At 37.5% G+C, this 18,579-nt stretch overlaps 2 protein-coding genes across 2 annotated transcripts in view; one reads left to right on the forward strand and one right to left on the reverse strand.

The window, feature by feature from the left end:
* Nucleotides 1–18,579, forward strand: part of LOC140234334 (small ribosomal subunit protein eS7-like) — a 463,926-nt gene that overhangs the window by 249,381 nt on the left and 195,966 nt on the right. The window lies entirely within an intron of this gene.
* Nucleotides 1–18,579, reverse strand: part of LOC140233739 (otoferlin-like) — a 121,043-nt gene that overhangs the window by 80,938 nt on the left and 21,526 nt on the right. The window contains 9 exon segments of the mRNA XM_072313839.1: nucleotides 22–130; nucleotides 1,058–1,275; nucleotides 1,807–1,993; nucleotides 2,710–2,896; nucleotides 3,563–3,719; nucleotides 4,769–4,853; nucleotides 5,516–5,578; nucleotides 6,096–6,227; nucleotides 16,275–16,426. Coding sequence (XP_072169940.1) covers nucleotides 22–130; nucleotides 1,058–1,275; nucleotides 1,807–1,993; nucleotides 2,710–2,896; nucleotides 3,563–3,719; nucleotides 4,769–4,853; nucleotides 5,516–5,578; nucleotides 6,096–6,227; nucleotides 16,275–16,426 — 1,290 coding nt within the window.

Raw genomic sequence — 18,579 nt, forward strand, 5'->3', positions numbered from 1 at the left:
TTTGATGGCCTGAAAACTCACCAAGGGTAAATTCGAATGTGATAGGCTTGTCTCCAAGTTTCTTGTCAATCATGGACGCCTCGAACACGGTGGCAAAGAAGAAGAATTCGTCCTTCCTCCCTGGAGCAGCCTGAAAGTTGGAGACAGGAACGATTACACATAATTACCAGCACCATGGCAACAAGAACAACTTCAGCATCCTGCATCATTGACTGGACCACAGCACTCATCATCACCATCATTAAAACAATCTTCTACCTTTCAGTGTCATATGATGAACTGAATCGAATGGAAAAGGTACTTTATTGAGCAATATCTATTGCAGCTCGCAGGCTGAATTGCAGACATTGTACATGAAAGATCATGAATACATTAAAAAATATGCACAAGACAGAAAAAAGAATACATAGAATAAAAAAAAAAAATCAAACATATTCATCTCACCTATTGCAAAATGAATTCCATGGTTCTGCTTTTAACTACCATTACCTTATTGTCACTATCTAGCAAAAATGATCTCTCCCCAAATTATGCCATTTTCCATCAAACAAACAAAAAAATTCACTGAAGATTTACATCATTTAGAATAATATTAAAAGTAGAAAATATTTCTTCATCTATCAGTGCTGTACAGTTTATTTTTCATAATATCCCATGTCTTACAGGATTATCACCTATTGTCAAAGGTCAGTCACAGTGCACTTCTTTCACAACTATATGGCATCAATCAAACTAAAGTGCAGGATCAAACAGCAGATGCAGATGCAATTCATAACAATGACATCATCGTTAACATCAGTACATGTAATATTAATCCAATATGCAATGGCTATAGTGACCAGGGCTGCACACTTATCCATTTTTTCTGCTGGTCCGACCTTTCTGTCTGACCAGTAGGTATCTAGTTTTTCCATTTTTTACTGGTCCATTCCTGAAAAATTTACTGGTCCAACAATGACTTTTACTGGTCCTGGACCATCGGATCAGTGCCAGTGTGCAGCCTTGGCTATACATAAGTTACTACCCCGACCACCCATCCTAGCTAGCTTCGTTATACCTCTGAGATGGGCAGGCAGGGCTCAGTGTCCACTCTCACACCGCCCGACTCCAGCGTGCTGTCCTGCACGTCCGTCTTGATGGCGATCAGCAGCCGGCCACGGAACATACACCCCTCACCGATGCCCTCGTTCAGCTTGCGGTTGGTGTCCACCGTGTTGAACTCGCGGGTCGACCCATAGAGGTTGATCCAGCTGGGCCCAAAAGTTGGCAAGAAACCTGGATTGGAGAGAGAAACGAACGCCTTGTGATGATAAATGATTTTAATATCAACGGCTATTGACAGTTTTGTTCAGTCAACAATATGTAAACTACTTCTACTTCTACTATAAACAGTATAACAAATACGATAAAAAAGATCATGATTACATAATGTAATAACAATGATAATCACTATTATGCTACCATTCTCATCAAAATCCTTATCAAAACAATCATTCACTGATATCAAGATAATCACAGTTTTGTCCCAAAGAATGGGATATTTATCTTTTCTTCTTTTGAGGTAACACAAGTCCTGAAATTTATAGTCTCAACTTTAAACAAAGAGATTCTAATCTATTATCCAAGTGTTACCACTGGTGAAAGATTCACATGGACATGTTAGTGCACCGTGCATTAAGTTAATGTTTGTTTTCTTTTGTTCTTTTTTCTTAACTTCACAAGATACATTCAAGCTAATGTTTTGAAGTGCATTGCTTTCATAACAAGAAACAATACAGCAACTAGAAGCACAAATTCCACCCTCACCCTCATTCTTCTCGCTAGAGATCTTGGCGAGGTCGATGAAGTGGGTGCCGATGGTGTCATCAACCACACTGTCCTTGTCTTTCAGCATGACCTTGAGGCGGCGGCACAGCGGTGGAAACATCTCGCTGAAGACGATCTGCTCATTCCAGTTTGGCTCGTAGCGGTGCCGCTTCACGGAGGTCTTGCCCTGTGTGTGCAGCCAACACATCATTAGTTCTTACCATCATGGACTTGCTGAAATCAATTACAATGTACCATGCAGCATCTCGCCACCATGGTAAAAACAAATACCACATATGGAATACATTATAGTAAACCCACAGATCACACATTTGCCATGGAGGTACCACATACACCAATAACATCAGTCCCTAACCCGTTGAAGACAGATCTGATTTTGCTATAACACACTTCCCATAGACCCCTGCCCAAATATACTCGGGACTCGTCCGTAACGGGTTAAAAAACCATGTGCGTCATGTGGTACTGGGTGTATGTGTATTACATGTGCAATAAAATGGAAACTGCCCTCGTGTGTATGATAGAATTTGTGCCAAGAGCAAAAGCTGGTGATATTATGCATGCGAAGTGGGATCTATATGTACGCCTATAATAGCATAATTGTATTTCATAATGTGCACTGCCAGGTGAACATTATTCTTGGTTGCTACAGTAGACAATGTCTTCATTTGTTATCTCTGTTTTGGTTGAATGGTTGCTGTGCTAGGTAGTTCTCACTTTATTTGAAGTACTGTATAATAGTATCTGAATGGAGAGTAACCAGATATGCCACATAATTACTCCATAACATAATGTACAATTTATCATGTTATTTGCTTCAATGACTGGACAATGGCACAGTACATCACTTTGAAGCTTACAGAGAAGGGAAGATATACTCGCCTTCTGACCAGCAAAGAAGACTTCGACGTAGGGGTCAACGAGGTCATTCATCTCTCCCGTGATCGCCTTCTTGACGTTGGCCAGCAGGCCGGAGTTCATGATGGGCAGCCCCTCCGCACGGTAGATGCGAATGCTGAATGTTGCCCTCTGTCGGATCGTGGGCACACCCTCAGGTAGGAGGTAGTTCCTAAAAACACATGGACGAGTTACAAAATCAATCGGTCACAGAAGGGATATGAAATCCGATCCACTGTCTCCTCCGGGATGTCTTCCCCGCGGTATTAACTAAATCTTATCTGGCACAGCATTACTATAAGCATTCCATAGAGATCAAGTGCAACATATGTCATTGAACAATGAGACACAACATACTAATATAATTGATCTCATACACTGGACTCCCGTAATAACAAAGTCCTCGGAACCGGCAGTTTTCTTTCGTTATATTGCAATTTTGTTACAACAGGACAAATGAACAATAAAAGACACAGAGCGGATCATGTTGCGGCCTGAATTTTCACTTCATGGTAACAAAGAATTTTGTTATACATGTGTTTGTTATAAATGTTTTCGTTATAACAAGAATGCAATGTATCTGTTGGTTTCTGTTGGACATGTTGGGATCTGTTGGTTGCAATTTGTTCTGATGGAATTCTACAGGCCTTTTTTTTTGGGGGGGTGGGGTTCTATTGATCTCACCATCATACCAACATAAACCAACAGACACAACTAAAAAAAAAAAACACAACAGAAATGTTAAACAGAATGTTGGTTTTCTATCGGTTCTAAGGGATTTTCAACCTTGGTTACAAGCTCATACTACAGAAAGAAGAGGAGGAAGAATTTTGCCAACCCCTCTATGCTGTCCCCGTCATCCTTGGTTTTCTTTGGAGGTTTGACGGTGTCTCCTTTGCCCATGATGAGGATGTCGCATTTGACGTAGCCCTTGGGGCCGCTGTTGATGTCGTTCATGTCCGTGAGGATGACCCACTTATTGTAGAAGGAATGGTCTGTAAAACAAAAGAGATGCTACCGATGTTTATAAAGACATTCAAATGATGTAAGAATTTTGTTACTGTTGCAGCCATCTCCCTCTCTCCTCCATCTCTCGCAAACTCCATCATATCATCTATACACACGAGAATGATTAAATATATATGTATAAATATATGAAGAGTTTGTTCCCAAAAACCGATAAGTCCATATTTGCCAAATGGAGATATTTGCGATTAAAGGTCCAGAAAAAAAAGAGAATAATAAGAAAATTTTTGCTTCTTTTGACCATGACTTCAAAAATGTACCTGATTATGTAGTGACCAATATATCACTTAAAAGGTATTATTTTGTACTTTATGACTGAGACCGTACTTCAAAATCTTCAAAAATGGACTTAGCGGTTTTTGCGAACAAACTCTTCAATATATACTTATATACAGCATATTACATGTATATCTGTTTTGATATCTAACCGGGCATTCCTTTAAATCTGAATCCATCCAGCTATTAAACTTGTTTATCTCATTTCTATGTATGTGTCATGATGTGGAATATCTTCTTTTTGGCACGATCATTACATTCATATCCAGTACCGCCGTTCTTCTGGAGGGCCACACAAGAACAGAAGCACACTGCACTGCAAGCAGCAAATGAGATAATAAAAGGTGGATGCACGAATGATTTCATCAAAGAGAATTGAGGGATGCTACTTTCATTCTATTTAATTCGAGGGGAATCAAGATCATATTAAACCTAACACCTCCTGTCAGTGGTCAACTCACTTTTTATCTCTCTGTAGTGGGTTCCTTATCTTCAGAGGAAATAGGTTAACTCTTCCACATTGGATACAGTTAAACAATTCAAGATAGGTTGAGATGAGAAAGAGTAAATCAATGATTTCTTGCATCAAGTTATTTTTATTGAACTCAAGTACAAACGCCCATGATTTTTATCATGGCCATTACTGAAAACACTGAATAATTGGTGTGTATTTACAGTGATGAAGGCAATTTGTCAATCACTAGCACACACAAAAAAAAGAGAACGTAGCAGATCATAATACCTGGAGCTTGATATAACGTTCCGATGTCAAACTTGAACGCCCCGATGGTGGTGCCGGATCGTATCACATTTCTTGAGTGCACAGCCTGAAGGTATGAATGAGAGTTCCATGAAAGTTTGAGATTTGTGATTTAAGATTTGACATTTGACATGTGACATTTGACATCTGACATTGGACATTTGAAATTTGACATTTGACATTAGACATTTAATAGACATTAGACATTAGACACATTCAGACATTTGACATTTGATTTGACATTTGACATGACATTTATACATTTGACATTTGACATTTGGCATGAATATCTGGTAGCACAAGAAATCAATGAGTCGTCCCTTGTTACAACAAGATTCAATCTGTTATTCTACTCAGATTCTTAATACATTTCTCATTATATGAACTGTGATTAAACAATAATCTGGCACTCACTATCAGCAGTGAATTTTCATTCAAAATCTAGAGAAAAATTCATGTGTGGCAGAACATGGTCAATCTTGATATTTATCTCAAATTTGTTGTAATTTTAAACCCTACCTTTATTTGTTTCCAAACAAAAAAAAAGCTTCCAGCATATGGAAGAAAAAAGAAATTGTACGTACTTTCCAAATGTATGTGTGTGTGTGAATGAATGTGGATATTGCTCCTTTTATTTAAAGCATGAATGCCTCAAACTGAGACTGTTCTGATTTTATAGAAGAAGCATTTTTGCACAGTGAGATAAATGCATTTCTCTGTCATTCTCACCGAAATCTGGAGAATTTTGTCAAACATGATTCCTGGTGGCTCGTGGAAGTCAAAAACAAAGAGCTGCGGGGGGGAAAAAAAAGAGGGCATCAGTAGCAACAAGAAATATGTGACTTTCTCTTTAATAAATAACTGTAAAAGTACAATATGCCATGGTTAGACTTGTCCAGAAAGCTTGGTCATGGTTTCTATATGGCCTGACCCCTTGTATGAACACCCAACCAATGTCATCTGCATATTACAGACAGCATTGCACTGGCAAATTGCAGGTCCATTACAATTTTTTACAAAGATTTCCACTTTTCATCTGTATTACAAATGACAGAGGCATAAAAAAAAAAAAAAATTACAGCTACGTATGAGTCATGCAAGTATTAGTCCTTTTTACCATAAATCTCCAGTTCCTATTTCCTCCTTCTCAACGCATGACAAAATGTGACAAAAGAGAGAATTTCTTTTGACAAACGCAAGCAAGGCATGTCAATGGCATAGCTGGATATTAAAGGTTGACAACATGCATCATGATTATAGTGTTCGTTTGTTTGTTTTCCAAACAAAAATGTGGCTTAACGTAACTGACCTCATTGTAGAAGGGGCAATTTGTGGACTTCTTCTCGCTGGAGTACTTCTTCTTGCTGCCGACCTCCACGCAGATGACGGGATCGATGTCGAGCCCGGCCAGCTGCCTGGCCTCGTGGACGGTGATGGAGACCTGCGGCAAGTTTTAAAGGGAAGACGTAAAGATGGAGAGCATGAGAGAAAAAGAAGAAGCAGAAAAAGAGAATGGAAAGAGAGAAGATTGAGCAGAAAAAAAGAGAGAGAGAGAGAGAGAAGATCGAATGGAAGGAAAGAAAAAAGCAGAAGGAAGAGGTCAAACCAGTGGAGAAGAGAAAACAGTAAGGTGGAGAAAGATAGAACATGTCAGAAACAGAAAATGCATCCGTATCGTTTGACTCTGCTCAGTCATTGTCAAAGGTTACAAAAATCTATAAAAGTAACATTGATTTGAAAAACAGAATTCTTTCCCAAAGCATGACTACTTTGCTGTCTCAGAAAAATGTGGCACACGGGGGTTTATACCATGGCCCATAGAGAGTTAAACCCTTTTGGCATCCATGAACTTTTGTTTAATAGTTTCTGAAGTCACATTTTTGTCCCTTGGTTTTATTCTATGTCACAACTTCCCCATCATGTGAGCTGGGCAAACACCTTACATGCATGCACAACAATAACAATCCCTGTGAAGGCCACAGAGTCAACACAAGGATTATCAATGAATAATGTGATCCCCATTTATTCATACACACTGTGGTTTAGATTTAAGGCAATGTTCTGTGCTTATTGACAAGTCTGTGTCGTAGATCAGCGGATGTGGTGATTGGCTTAAGAAGCAACATTGGTCACATGAAAGAGACAAAAGTCAGAAAGAGATATTGGTAGCATCTATCATTCTTTGTTGTCAGATCCCCAAGTTCTCCTTCTCTCCCCTTTCTATTTTATCTCTCTCTCTCTCTCTCTCTCTCTCTCTTTCTCCTTGCCTTTCACTCTCTTTATTTTCTTTGATTCTCTATTGGTACCCCTTTTATACTGCGCACGACTTTAGCTCACTTCTGAAGCGAGGTAACATCAGCTTGAATGGGCTAAAGTCGTTTTATACTGCCATTCTCGACCAACCACGGTTACATGTAAGACCAGACCTATCCACTCCCCCCCCCCCCCCCCAAGGCGAAGCCAAGTGGGTTTAGGCTAAATTCCATAGTTACTGCATGCATACTACATTCCGACTGATATGCGCACACAAAAAAATGTGCGTCATCTGTTTTATAGAATGGGTAATTTTCTTGCCAAAAACCCATTAAATTTCTATCGTGTTACCCGATGACAAATTTACTGGGTACATTTCCTTTTGGCTTGCCATAGACGAGAGCCCAAAAACCATGCATCAGTTTTTACTGGACGCATGGTTTTTCTTCAGAACCATGCATCCAGTAAAAACTGATGCATGGTTTTTGGGCTCTCGTCTATGGCAAGCCAAAAGGAAATGTACCCAGTAAATTTGTCAATAGGCGTCTCGCACTGAGTGCACAAACGCTTGCTTAGTGTGCGAACCTTTGTTACAAGTGCGCGATAACATGCATGTTTACCACTGTGACTCAGCGTGCAGCCAGTGCAAATCAACACATAGCTCTCGACCAATGAGATCACAGGATTCTCGCTACCCATTCTATAAAGAGTTATGAATAACAACCAGCCGCATGCCTCAGCTGGATCTTCCAGTAAAATTCACGTAGCAGTGAATTGGGATAAAGTTTTTGCGAAAGAAAACACCACTACAACAACTGTGCATATATGCATTTAAGTTCATAAATACATGAAGTATTTCTCAATTTGAGACAGCACAGTGCAGTGTTAAAGCGTCTTTAAAGTGCTATCTGCTTTTCATTTAATGTTTAAAGTTAGGGGACTGCAGCAAATCACACTTGATATCACCTCTCTTTCCTCCAGCAGTGTTTTCTAACAAAACAGTTCATTTTGCTGCGCCAGAATTCTGATAAATACACCCAGTCAACCAATAACTAATGAAAGAAAAGAGAACAATTGGCTATGGTACATTGTATAGCTAAGGGACCTTCATTCACACATCAATACCCACATTGAATGCTACGAGAGAGAGAGAAAAAAAAAATCTCATATTGTACTGGATATGATGAATACACATGCATCAAAACAATGTACACCAGTATTATATTTAAAGCAAAACTGCTACGCAAAACTGTCATGGCGTGACTGACATGACTGACATGCATGCTGGACTTGTTGATTGTCAAAAACAGTACATTCCTTATGTGAGTGGTACATTATTCAGCATGTTTGAGGCTTTTGCTGATCAAAATACTAACTATAAATGAGCCAGGGGAGATAAATGGCAATAGTGTGCTATAAAATCTAGACAACTGTGGGCTTTATAATGGACTTTTTAAGAGCTCCAACACTGCATTTGTCCCTCCCTAGTAAAAATTACCATATGGTCTTATCCGAAGTGGGACAGTAAATTTTTGCAGGTGATTTATGACTGTCCCACCTGATCGCCTGTGAACCTGATTTGTGGGCAACAAAGTGCAATCACTCAGAGGAATGGACTGCTTACCAATGCACAATTTCAAGTCTAATGGGGCATAACAATTGAAATTTTCACACAGCATGCAAGCCTTCCTCTGAAATACACTGTACTTTCAACTATGAAATTTGTGTTAAACTCAACTTAAACCTGCCTAGAGGGGCATACTGTATCACAATTGGTAAACATCATACCCAACCAAAATACGGTTTACATAAGATAAGATACAGTGTACATGTACATAGAAATTTTTTTAATAGATGACTAAATGAATTAGTTAACAAATAAGTGAATATCAAAATTAAATCATAATTTAATCAATCAAAAATCAAACTATGATATAAACATGAAACATTGATGACTCATTAAGAAAAAAAAAAGTTTTTCATGACTATCTGTGCTTACTATACATTGTACATGCATTTCTACAGCCAGTGTTTCACTATTTATCAATACCACGCACCTGCTAGTGTCTACCATGGAATTATACTGGGAGCGAACAAACAGATCAAAGTCAAACAATAAATCTATGTTATCAATAAATTCTGTAATTGGCTTTATGTACATGCATTTCTTGATTTCCTCTTCACAGAAACAAAGCCATGCTACAGATTATACATCAATTGGCATGAGCTTTCATTTGCAAGAAAAAAAGGGAAAAAAAACGAAAACAGATAATAAAAAGTCTTCCGAAACTGGACAGCTGCCTAACAGCAGTATCATTTGGTTCAACTACATATTGTAGATAGCAGTCTACTGTATCTATCCAGGCAGTTCATACACAATGTAATGTCTGTATGGACTAGAGGCAGAAAAGATGACAAAACAAAGACCATCTGTCTTTTACAGGTCCTTTTGTTCTCTATTAAATTGTGCAATAAAATTTCAAAGGGAATATTGATCCAAACTAGGAAATCCACAAGCAGTATTATACTGTATAAGGGGTGTTACCAGAAAAAAAAAAAAAAAATCAGGAGTATGAAAACAATAACTACAACAAAAGAACAGTGCAAGATTTGCATCACACAGAAAAAAAATGCTCATTGGAATGGTAGCATTCTGTCCTATCTACAGCTCAGTGTGGTTGTTTTTTTTTACGCATTTATGATTGCCAAGTTACTTAATTGGAAATCTTTATAACAGTGTAATTTACTATGTTGACATAATTTTGATTTTTTTATGAAAGAAGTACAAAATTTAGCTTATTCTGGAATATATGTGAACATATTATCTTTGACAAACAATGTATCGTAAGCAGAGTCATAAAGAAGATGTGGCAGACAAGGTTTATATTTAAAAACATCTTATCAAATTTAACATGAGAATGATTTTTAAAGTGACTTCATAATCATATTAACAATAAAAAACATGCTTTACCTCAAGTGCTTATGGGACAGAAAAGATGTCAAGCGCTACAAACATCAAAACAGCTTATTTTTTTTATTTTTCCTGAAAGTCTTTGGTTTGTTTTAAAAACATTCATGCGGTATGTTTCTCTGCAGTACAATATTATATTCAAAAGAGACATGAGCATTAGATATCAGTCACGCAACAAGTGACAAAAAGAATGCCATGTATTTTGTTTGAACTCTATAAAAGGACAAACTGTTATGTGATCGCTGAACTCAAAACTCACAAAAAGGCACAGATCAGGATTCTCTGCTACAATGGCCCAAGATATATTAATCGGTTTGACCAACTATATTTAAGTATGTCACACCTGGGAGAGTAATCTTTTTTCTACCTACTGTCAAAATTTTGTGGCTTCAAATGAAACCAAAATTTGGAAATTGAGATATTTTTTGGCAGCATTTCTGGACCATTTTTTTTTTTCAGACACCCACTGCTTTTGCTGGGAAATATATATTTTCATTGATATTTTTGAACATTATGCCTGAGTAACCCTAATCTTTAAATCCTCTTTTCTCCCCTTTCTATGATGCTGTACCTCTTTACTCCCTTATTTCAGTCACTTTTTGAATGGGTGAGGATGGTCTGATTTTAACAAGTTACATTTCATTTTAAATCTTAGAGCTAACTAGCTCTTTTTAAACTATGTAGAAAAGCTAAAATTCATTTTGGCCTACTTTTTGCAATTTTTCAACTTTATGATAGTCCGCAATCAGTTATTCAATACAAAAGCTGTAAACAATTGTGACTGCCACAATTTTCTTTCCCCCCTGAAACACCATTGACTAAAAGTGTATCTCCAATATTATACAGTGTGTCTCTAAAAAAAGTAAACCCAACTTCAACAGCAAATTTTCAGAAAACTATAAAATATTTGCACATTATTTTTTCATGGTTAAATAGTCCAATAAGTCCTCCATCCAATGATACCACGTAGGTTATGTAACTCTCATGCATGACTGAGCATGATTCAACTCAGTGAATGGGTGTGAAATCATCACTGTGGCAAGTTATTTCTTGCTATTGTCATGCATTCAGGGCATATTTGAAGTTCACTTTTTGTCACATGTTAGGCCTATGATTACATAACAACTTCAGCAAAGGTTGTTCCTGACACAGGCACACTTCACACGCTTTCCAAACATGGTACAGTTGACAATTGAGCAGAGAGTTTTCCTGGTAACTCGATACCAGGAAACAAGAAGTTTCGTGGAAGTTCAAGAGGCTTTTTGGGTGCAGTTTCCCGACAGGCAGCCTCCAACAAAAAGAGCCATGATGGTACAATGTGAGAAGGTATGCTGGTCACTTTAAGGACAAGTTCACCTTCATAAATATAAGGGTTGAGAGAATGCAGCAATATTAGTAGAACACATCAGAGAAAGTTTGAGAAAAATTGGACACTCGATGCAAAAGTTATGAATTTTTAATTTTTTTGTGTTGGAACTGCTGGATGAGGAGACTACTACAGCTTGTGATGTCATATGCGTACAACAGTATAAAGAAAATTTAAAGAAAATTTAACATATTTTCACTTTTTTCGCATAATAAAAGAGCATTTGACTTGCCTCTTTCTAAAGGCAGGGGGAATAATATTACCCATAACATATGTCAGTAACAAGTCAAGGGAATTTGTACTTTTTTCAAAAGATGAAATTTTGTGAAATTCTCTTTATATTTTCCTTGTATTGTTGTGCTCATGTGACATCATACGCTGCAGTAGTCTTCTCATCCAGCGGTTACTACACAAAAACTTCAAAAATTCATAACTTTTGAACGGATTGTCTGATTTTCATCAAACTTTCAATGATGTGTTCTACTAATATTGCTACATTCACTCAATCCTTATGTTTATGAAGGTGAACTTGTCCTTTAATAACCAGTTTGAACAGGAATAAAGGACACTCTGGCCACAGACGATTACGACAAGATCAAGGAATGATCAGGCGTGCTGTCAGGGACATGAGGAGGAGTTGCGAGCTTTGCATCGAAGGAATGGCGGTCATGTCGAGGGTACACATCCCTAAGGTATGGTCGTAGGGAATCAGAAATTTCCTATGTCATTTGATTGATGAACTTCCAATCAAAGTGCAATTCTAACTTGCCACAGTGATGATTTCACACCCATTCACTAAGTTGAATCATGCTCAGTCATGCATGAGATTTATATAACCTACGTGGTATCATTGGACAGAGGACTTATTGGACTATCTAACCATGAAAAAATAATGTGTAAATATTTTATAGTTTTCTGAAAATTTGCCGTTGAAGTTGGGTTTACTTTTTTTAGAGACACACTGTACAGTCTACACTCCTTTTTATGAGCCACCATATGCACACATACACTGTACTCTCATATGCCTGTGCTGGTGAGAGACATTGTAAATATCAAGAGGTAAAATATTCTCCCCATATGTCTCTTACGACACGCCCATAAAATGTTCGATTGTGGCTACTATATTCAGCTGCTCTTTCCATACAGACTTAATATATCTACTAGACTTAATACATCCAGGAAATGAGGATCTATACCCCCCCCCCCAACACACACACACACACACATACTTGTACATACATATTAAAGGGATTGTATAGTTTTGGTTAAGACCCAATTTTAGGTTTCTAACATTATTTGGTGAGATAATGAGAAACCTCTTATGAAATATGAAAGAGCATGTAATTTTATGAGGAATTCAATTTTTATTTGATGAAAATTGGTTTTGAAATGGCTGAGATATCAAAAAAGAGCGATTCTAATAAAATGTGGGACCCACACTTCATTACGATCGCTTTGTTTTACTTTGTTTTTGGATGTTTCAGTCATTCCAAACCCGATTTTCATCAAATAAACTTTGAATTGCTCTTAAAATGGTATGCTCTGTACTATATCATAAGTGTTTTCTTGGTATCTTGCAAAAAGTTAAAGGCCCAATTCTCATCTCCACCAATACTGTACCATCCCTTTAAACAAGGAAAAGTATAAATTACGCGGTTCGTAATATATGTCCCCGCCGGAAGTAGCATTTTGTAGCAAATGTACAATACAGGTCAAAAATGAAGGTCAAAGGTCAAAGAAGTCAAAGGTCAAAATTCTGTGTAGAAGTTTTAAAGCCCTCACCTAATGCCATCACATACAGCAAACGGAATTGAAATCGGGTCAGAAATGGCGAAGGAGTAGCATTTTGTAGCAAAATGTACAATGCAGGTCAAAAATCAAGGTCAAAGGTCAAAGAAGTCAAAGGTCAAAATTCTGTGTAGAAGTTTTAAAGCCCTCACCTAATTCCATCACATAAAGCAAACAGAATCGAAATTGGGTTAGAAATGGCGAAGGAGTAGCATTTTGTAGCCAATGTACAATATAGGTCAAAAATCAAGGTCAAAGGTCAAAGAGGTCAAAGGTCGAAATTCTGTGTAGAAGTTTTGAAGCCCTCACCTAGTGCCATGACATGAAGCAAACGGAATCAAAATCGGGTTAGAAATGGCGAAGGAGTAGCATTTTGAAGCAAAATGTACAATATAGGTCAAAGGTCAAGGTCAAAGGTCACAACTGAAATTCTGTGTAGTAGTTTCAAAGCTCCCATGTAGTGCTATCATATAAAGCAAACAGAATCAAAATCGGCTCATAAATGACAGAGAAGTAGCAAATTGACCATTTTGATCACACACGGACACACACACGGACGGACAGACAGACGGACGGACGGACAGACACACGGACACACACACGTACGGAGCCCGTTTCATAGTCCCCTGGTAGAACGCGTTCGGCGGGGACAAAAATGCAATTTGACATTACATGATTACTATTGTTATGGTACAAGTCAAAGTATCAGGAATTGACAACATTCACAACAGACAATTTCTGTCTTGTACAACTATAAAAAAGAAACCCTAACATCACATGGCCAAAAAAAAACACTAACAAACAAACATAACGAAAAGTACAATTCTTCTAGTTAACATCAGTAATTTCAGTAATTTTGTTTAAGATGTTATGAGCCTTATGTGGACAGAAGAGAGAAAAAAAAACGATCAGCCGGTATATGTCTGTAATGTAACATCCAACATACAAACTCTTATACTAGGGCACAACAGGAGACGGGGTTTGATAAAGTGCAAATAATACTGAATGTCATTTAATTTCATGCCATGCTGTACAAAGCTGTAATAAATATTCTACAAACCACAAACAGGGCAGGGGGTGAGATTTATAGCTTTTACATCCAGACAATATGTGACCCGCTACAACAAAAGGATCCTAAAGTCGCTCGCGGCTGAGCCGAGAAAATCGAGCTTGAAGTCACACCATCAAAATTGATCAAAATAATCGGAGCTTTGTTTTCGTTATAATTTTGTAGTCTAATGTTTTGTCTATCATCTGCCGAAATTTCGAAGCTAAATGATGAAAGGAAAGGCAAGAAATTAGCGTTTTTCTGGGCCATGATTTTCTGACTTTCAACGTAAGAGAAACGTGTCCGAAGATTTGGATTTAGCGCCGCAACTAGACTCCGCCCCTAGCAACGAGGGAGTGATCTTATTGGTCAGTGCGTGGCATCCTGATTACTGATTGGTCGTACATAGACCGCTGGTGCTAAGCTTGAATGAACATCGCAGAGGTCGCTAGGAGCATGCCTTCTATTGTCAAGCGGTGAAAACTGTCTCGCCTCCCCTTGATCATGTTAGCGTCGGATGGAAAACTTTCAAGGCGTTTTTCCCGAAACTCTGATTTCCTCAACCACTTGACATGCGCTAATAAAATTGTCGATATCTCCGCAACCGAGTACTTTTATGAGTTGTGTTATATATGAAATTAAAGTAGAAGAGTAAGGGAATAATATCATGTCATTTTCAGAAAATTGTCCTCTCCCAACTTTCGGATCCTTTTGTTGTAGCGGCTCACATATTGCAAGGCTTCAGTGTGTAACAAACTAGGGCATGCATTGTCACAGAATAAGATATGCATAGCACATGTATGCAAACCTTTTAAAAGATAGACTGAGTGGAACTACATAACACAGCAATTCACACAATAATTCATAATTCACAGCAGGTAGCTATTAGCTGCTAGGTCAGGTTTTGTCAGATCTCACACATAGAAATATTTTCAAATTATTTTTGACATGCATGTATTCTAAAGGCAGGACCAATTACCACAGGACAAAAAAAAACAACAACACCACAGAAAGCAAGAAACCATTACATTGCTATCCACTACCACTGCCATTTTGAGAAAGATTTGGACGAGTATATTGCAATGGCGAGAGACCTGTCTCTCACGTTCCGTCAGACAAGAATCCACAGTCATAATTTGGATCAACAGGTTCATCTGATTGACACACATTGACCTCATCACATTTAGCAAGCAAATTACACCTAACCTTGACAAAGACCTTTACATCAAAAAAAGCATGAAAACAAGAGAAGAATAGAAAAACTACACCCGTGTTGGAAAGATGCATACTGCACATAAAGGTACAATATTTCAAATTACCTATTCTACGATGATGCTACATGACCTTTAGACATGGATCAATCCACCAATCAATTAAACAATCAATCAATCATTCATTCATTCAGTGAAGTCCTCCATTAACCCAAAATTTCTGTCCAGTTTCACCATTTGTATAATCACAATCATTTTGATACTTATCAGAACCCTGCTGTCATTTGACAGATTGAGTAAGGGTAAAAATAATTTAAATGCAAAAAGTGAAATTTTTTTTCTTCAACTTCAACAATTCTAACATGTCATCAGCTAAGACCAAGAAGGGCTTTATCACAATTTTGGAGGGTATTGAGTTCATTGGTATCATGCTGTAGAGCTCAATTTCCTCTACATTATGGTGTCAATTCTTTATTATTTTTGAATTCCCGTAAAATGTAAAAAATAAATGAATAAAACTATAAACTTGCTATTTTACCCTATATTTTAAACAATGTTTATAAATCTACCCATTTTTTATTGAATAGATTTTTTCTTTCATTTGATTGTTCTAATTTTCATATATATGCTAAAATCTTAGAACGTGATCATGATAGCGCCTTTCTTGTTCTCAGCTGACGATATATTCCATATCCTGAATAATCACATCCAATAATAAAAATTTTCATGTTCACCTATGTTAACACAAACAGTACAACTGTATCCTACAAGAAACTAAAAGCAGACAGGAAAACCAAGCATTCCCAGTGCATTCACTGATCAAACATTTGCAAAGCGAAATGATGTCCTACCTGAAAATCCTGGTACTTCTGTGCTGCCTGCTCCCCACAAATGGGACCCAGTTTCTTGTAGGGCGGGATCTCAAGCTCCTCGTCCAGGAGCGAGATGTCGTCGTCGAGCATCCCGCCATCGAGCTCGTCGATCTCGAGGAGCGGGAGCTCGGCTGGGGAGGCATGGTCCAAGTAAAGCATGGATTCAATATGTGCAAAGGTGCCCCGAAGGGCATGGCATGTTAGTACATGAGGTGCAGGTTAGTGAAGAAAGGGTGTAATGAGGGGATACACAGAAGATGCAGTGAATGACATGTGAACAGTTCTCATACATGAATTCTAGAAGATACACAGAGTAGACAAATTTACCAGTAGAAATGAAATGAGTTATTCAGTGAAGATGCATGGAAGTAGAAAGGTTAGTGATTTCAATCTAACTCTTAATTTTCAATAAGAAGACACAACTACGTACCTGTAGTTATAATGGCATGACTTGTGTAAAAGTGGAAATATTCGCGGTGTTGAAATTTTCACGCATTTCGCGCAACCAGAAATTAGTGCAAAAATAAACGCATGCGAATATTTTTGCTTGCTGTATGTTCCAGTAGTTGATGTCTTGATCCCGCGGAATTAAAAACAAATGAAACTCTTCTAACCAGGCCGAACGCGAAAAATTAGTCACGCGAAAATATCCACTTTTACAGTCTCAGAGTGGAGAATGATGTATGAAGTAAAAAAGGTAATAGGAAGTTCACATTTAGCCCTGCTCTGCTGACCAATCATTGCACAGGTGACTTTAAAAGCACTTTTATTGCCAATCTGTTGCCCATGTCCTGCAGCTGATTTTACGATCTGAATACCTGGTATAGATTATGTAATCTTCTTAATCCCTTTTGAATCGAGATAGACAAATCCTTGCTGCACTTGTGATGGTTCACCAATTCTGAAGTACAATCAAAGAGTGTGTCTATATCTAATGTCACAGTTTGGCAAGTTCTAGTAAGATGAATTAGTTTGATCAGAGCTTTAAAGGTTTAAATTACAGCTGGTTATCATCTCATGCAGATAATCAGCGGGATTTACTTCTTTTTTTTTTTGCATTAGTGATCTTTGTCAGCAACTTGTACTGTATGCAGCATATATTTCATGAGGTTTTTATTTTTGTGAGTCAGGTGCTATTCACAAAATGAAAAATGCACAAAAAATATTAATTCTGATTCTGACATCACTGTGATACATCTCTCTGTTCATTTCTTTACTACATGATCACAAATTTAACCACTCACAAAAATGTTGAGATGTCCCAAGTCATGAATATCAGACTGGGGAAAATATATGGTGCATGTAGAGTATTTCAGAGATGACCAAATTTTCATTTTGCACTGATTTTCACTGATGAAAACTAGTATGCAAAATGATTTGAAAATTATGAATGTATGAAGAAGGATGAGTTCAAATGTATTAAAATTGAAATTGAATAAAATCACTGGGAGCAGCACAGTGAAGAAGATAGAAGTTACTACATATAAATTATCATACTTTGTATGCTAAAATTCCTTACATTAAGATAGACACTGAGGAATGAACAACTTACAATGTGCAAGTTAGAGTAAAGGTTAGTATGTGCTAGTCTGTTTAATAGTGGTATACTCCACTACAGTACAGAGAAGCTAGTGCAATGTCAGAGATAGAAGCAGTGCATCACAAACACAAATTTCACATCAATTAATTTGATGTTAGCCGAAGAGCAAATAAAGCATGTAGTATCTGAACACATCCAATTTCCTGATGGTACATTAAAGACCTAAAAGACAATTCATTCACTATCAATAATCTACTTTTAAATACAAATCATTTTATCACATGCAGGAAAAAAGAAAAAAAGCCAAAGAAAAAAAACTACACATAGGCCTAAAGTAGATATTATGTAGCAACACCATTAGACCTTGTCTCTTTTCCAATGTTCATTGTGAAGTTATATTGCACATGAAAACATACAGACTATGTATTTATGAAGAATAAAATACTATGAACAAACAGAACAGGAGCACATGCTTAGTTCATTTTTCCACATCCAAACAAACTCTGATTCAAACTTTGTACAGGTTCTTCCAATGTATCGAGGCAAAATTTCACTTTTCAATGTGAAGACATTGAAAGAATCACATCATTATAAAAGCATTATATCCAGTCATCCATTTTCCCCATCTGCGGTTTGTTGTCGTATCAATCGTCACTTTCATAAATGAATAAAAGTCGCACACAGTGTGGTAGATGATATATCGTCGCTGGGGTGACAAAACCTCGTATCTCAAAATTGTCAAAT

This window comes from Diadema setosum, chromosome 10 (genome assembly GCF_964275005.1).
Source record: "Diadema setosum chromosome 10, eeDiaSeto1, whole genome shotgun sequence".
Classification (NCBI taxonomy): domain Eukaryota; kingdom Metazoa; phylum Echinodermata; class Echinoidea; order Diadematoida; family Diadematidae; genus Diadema; species Diadema setosum.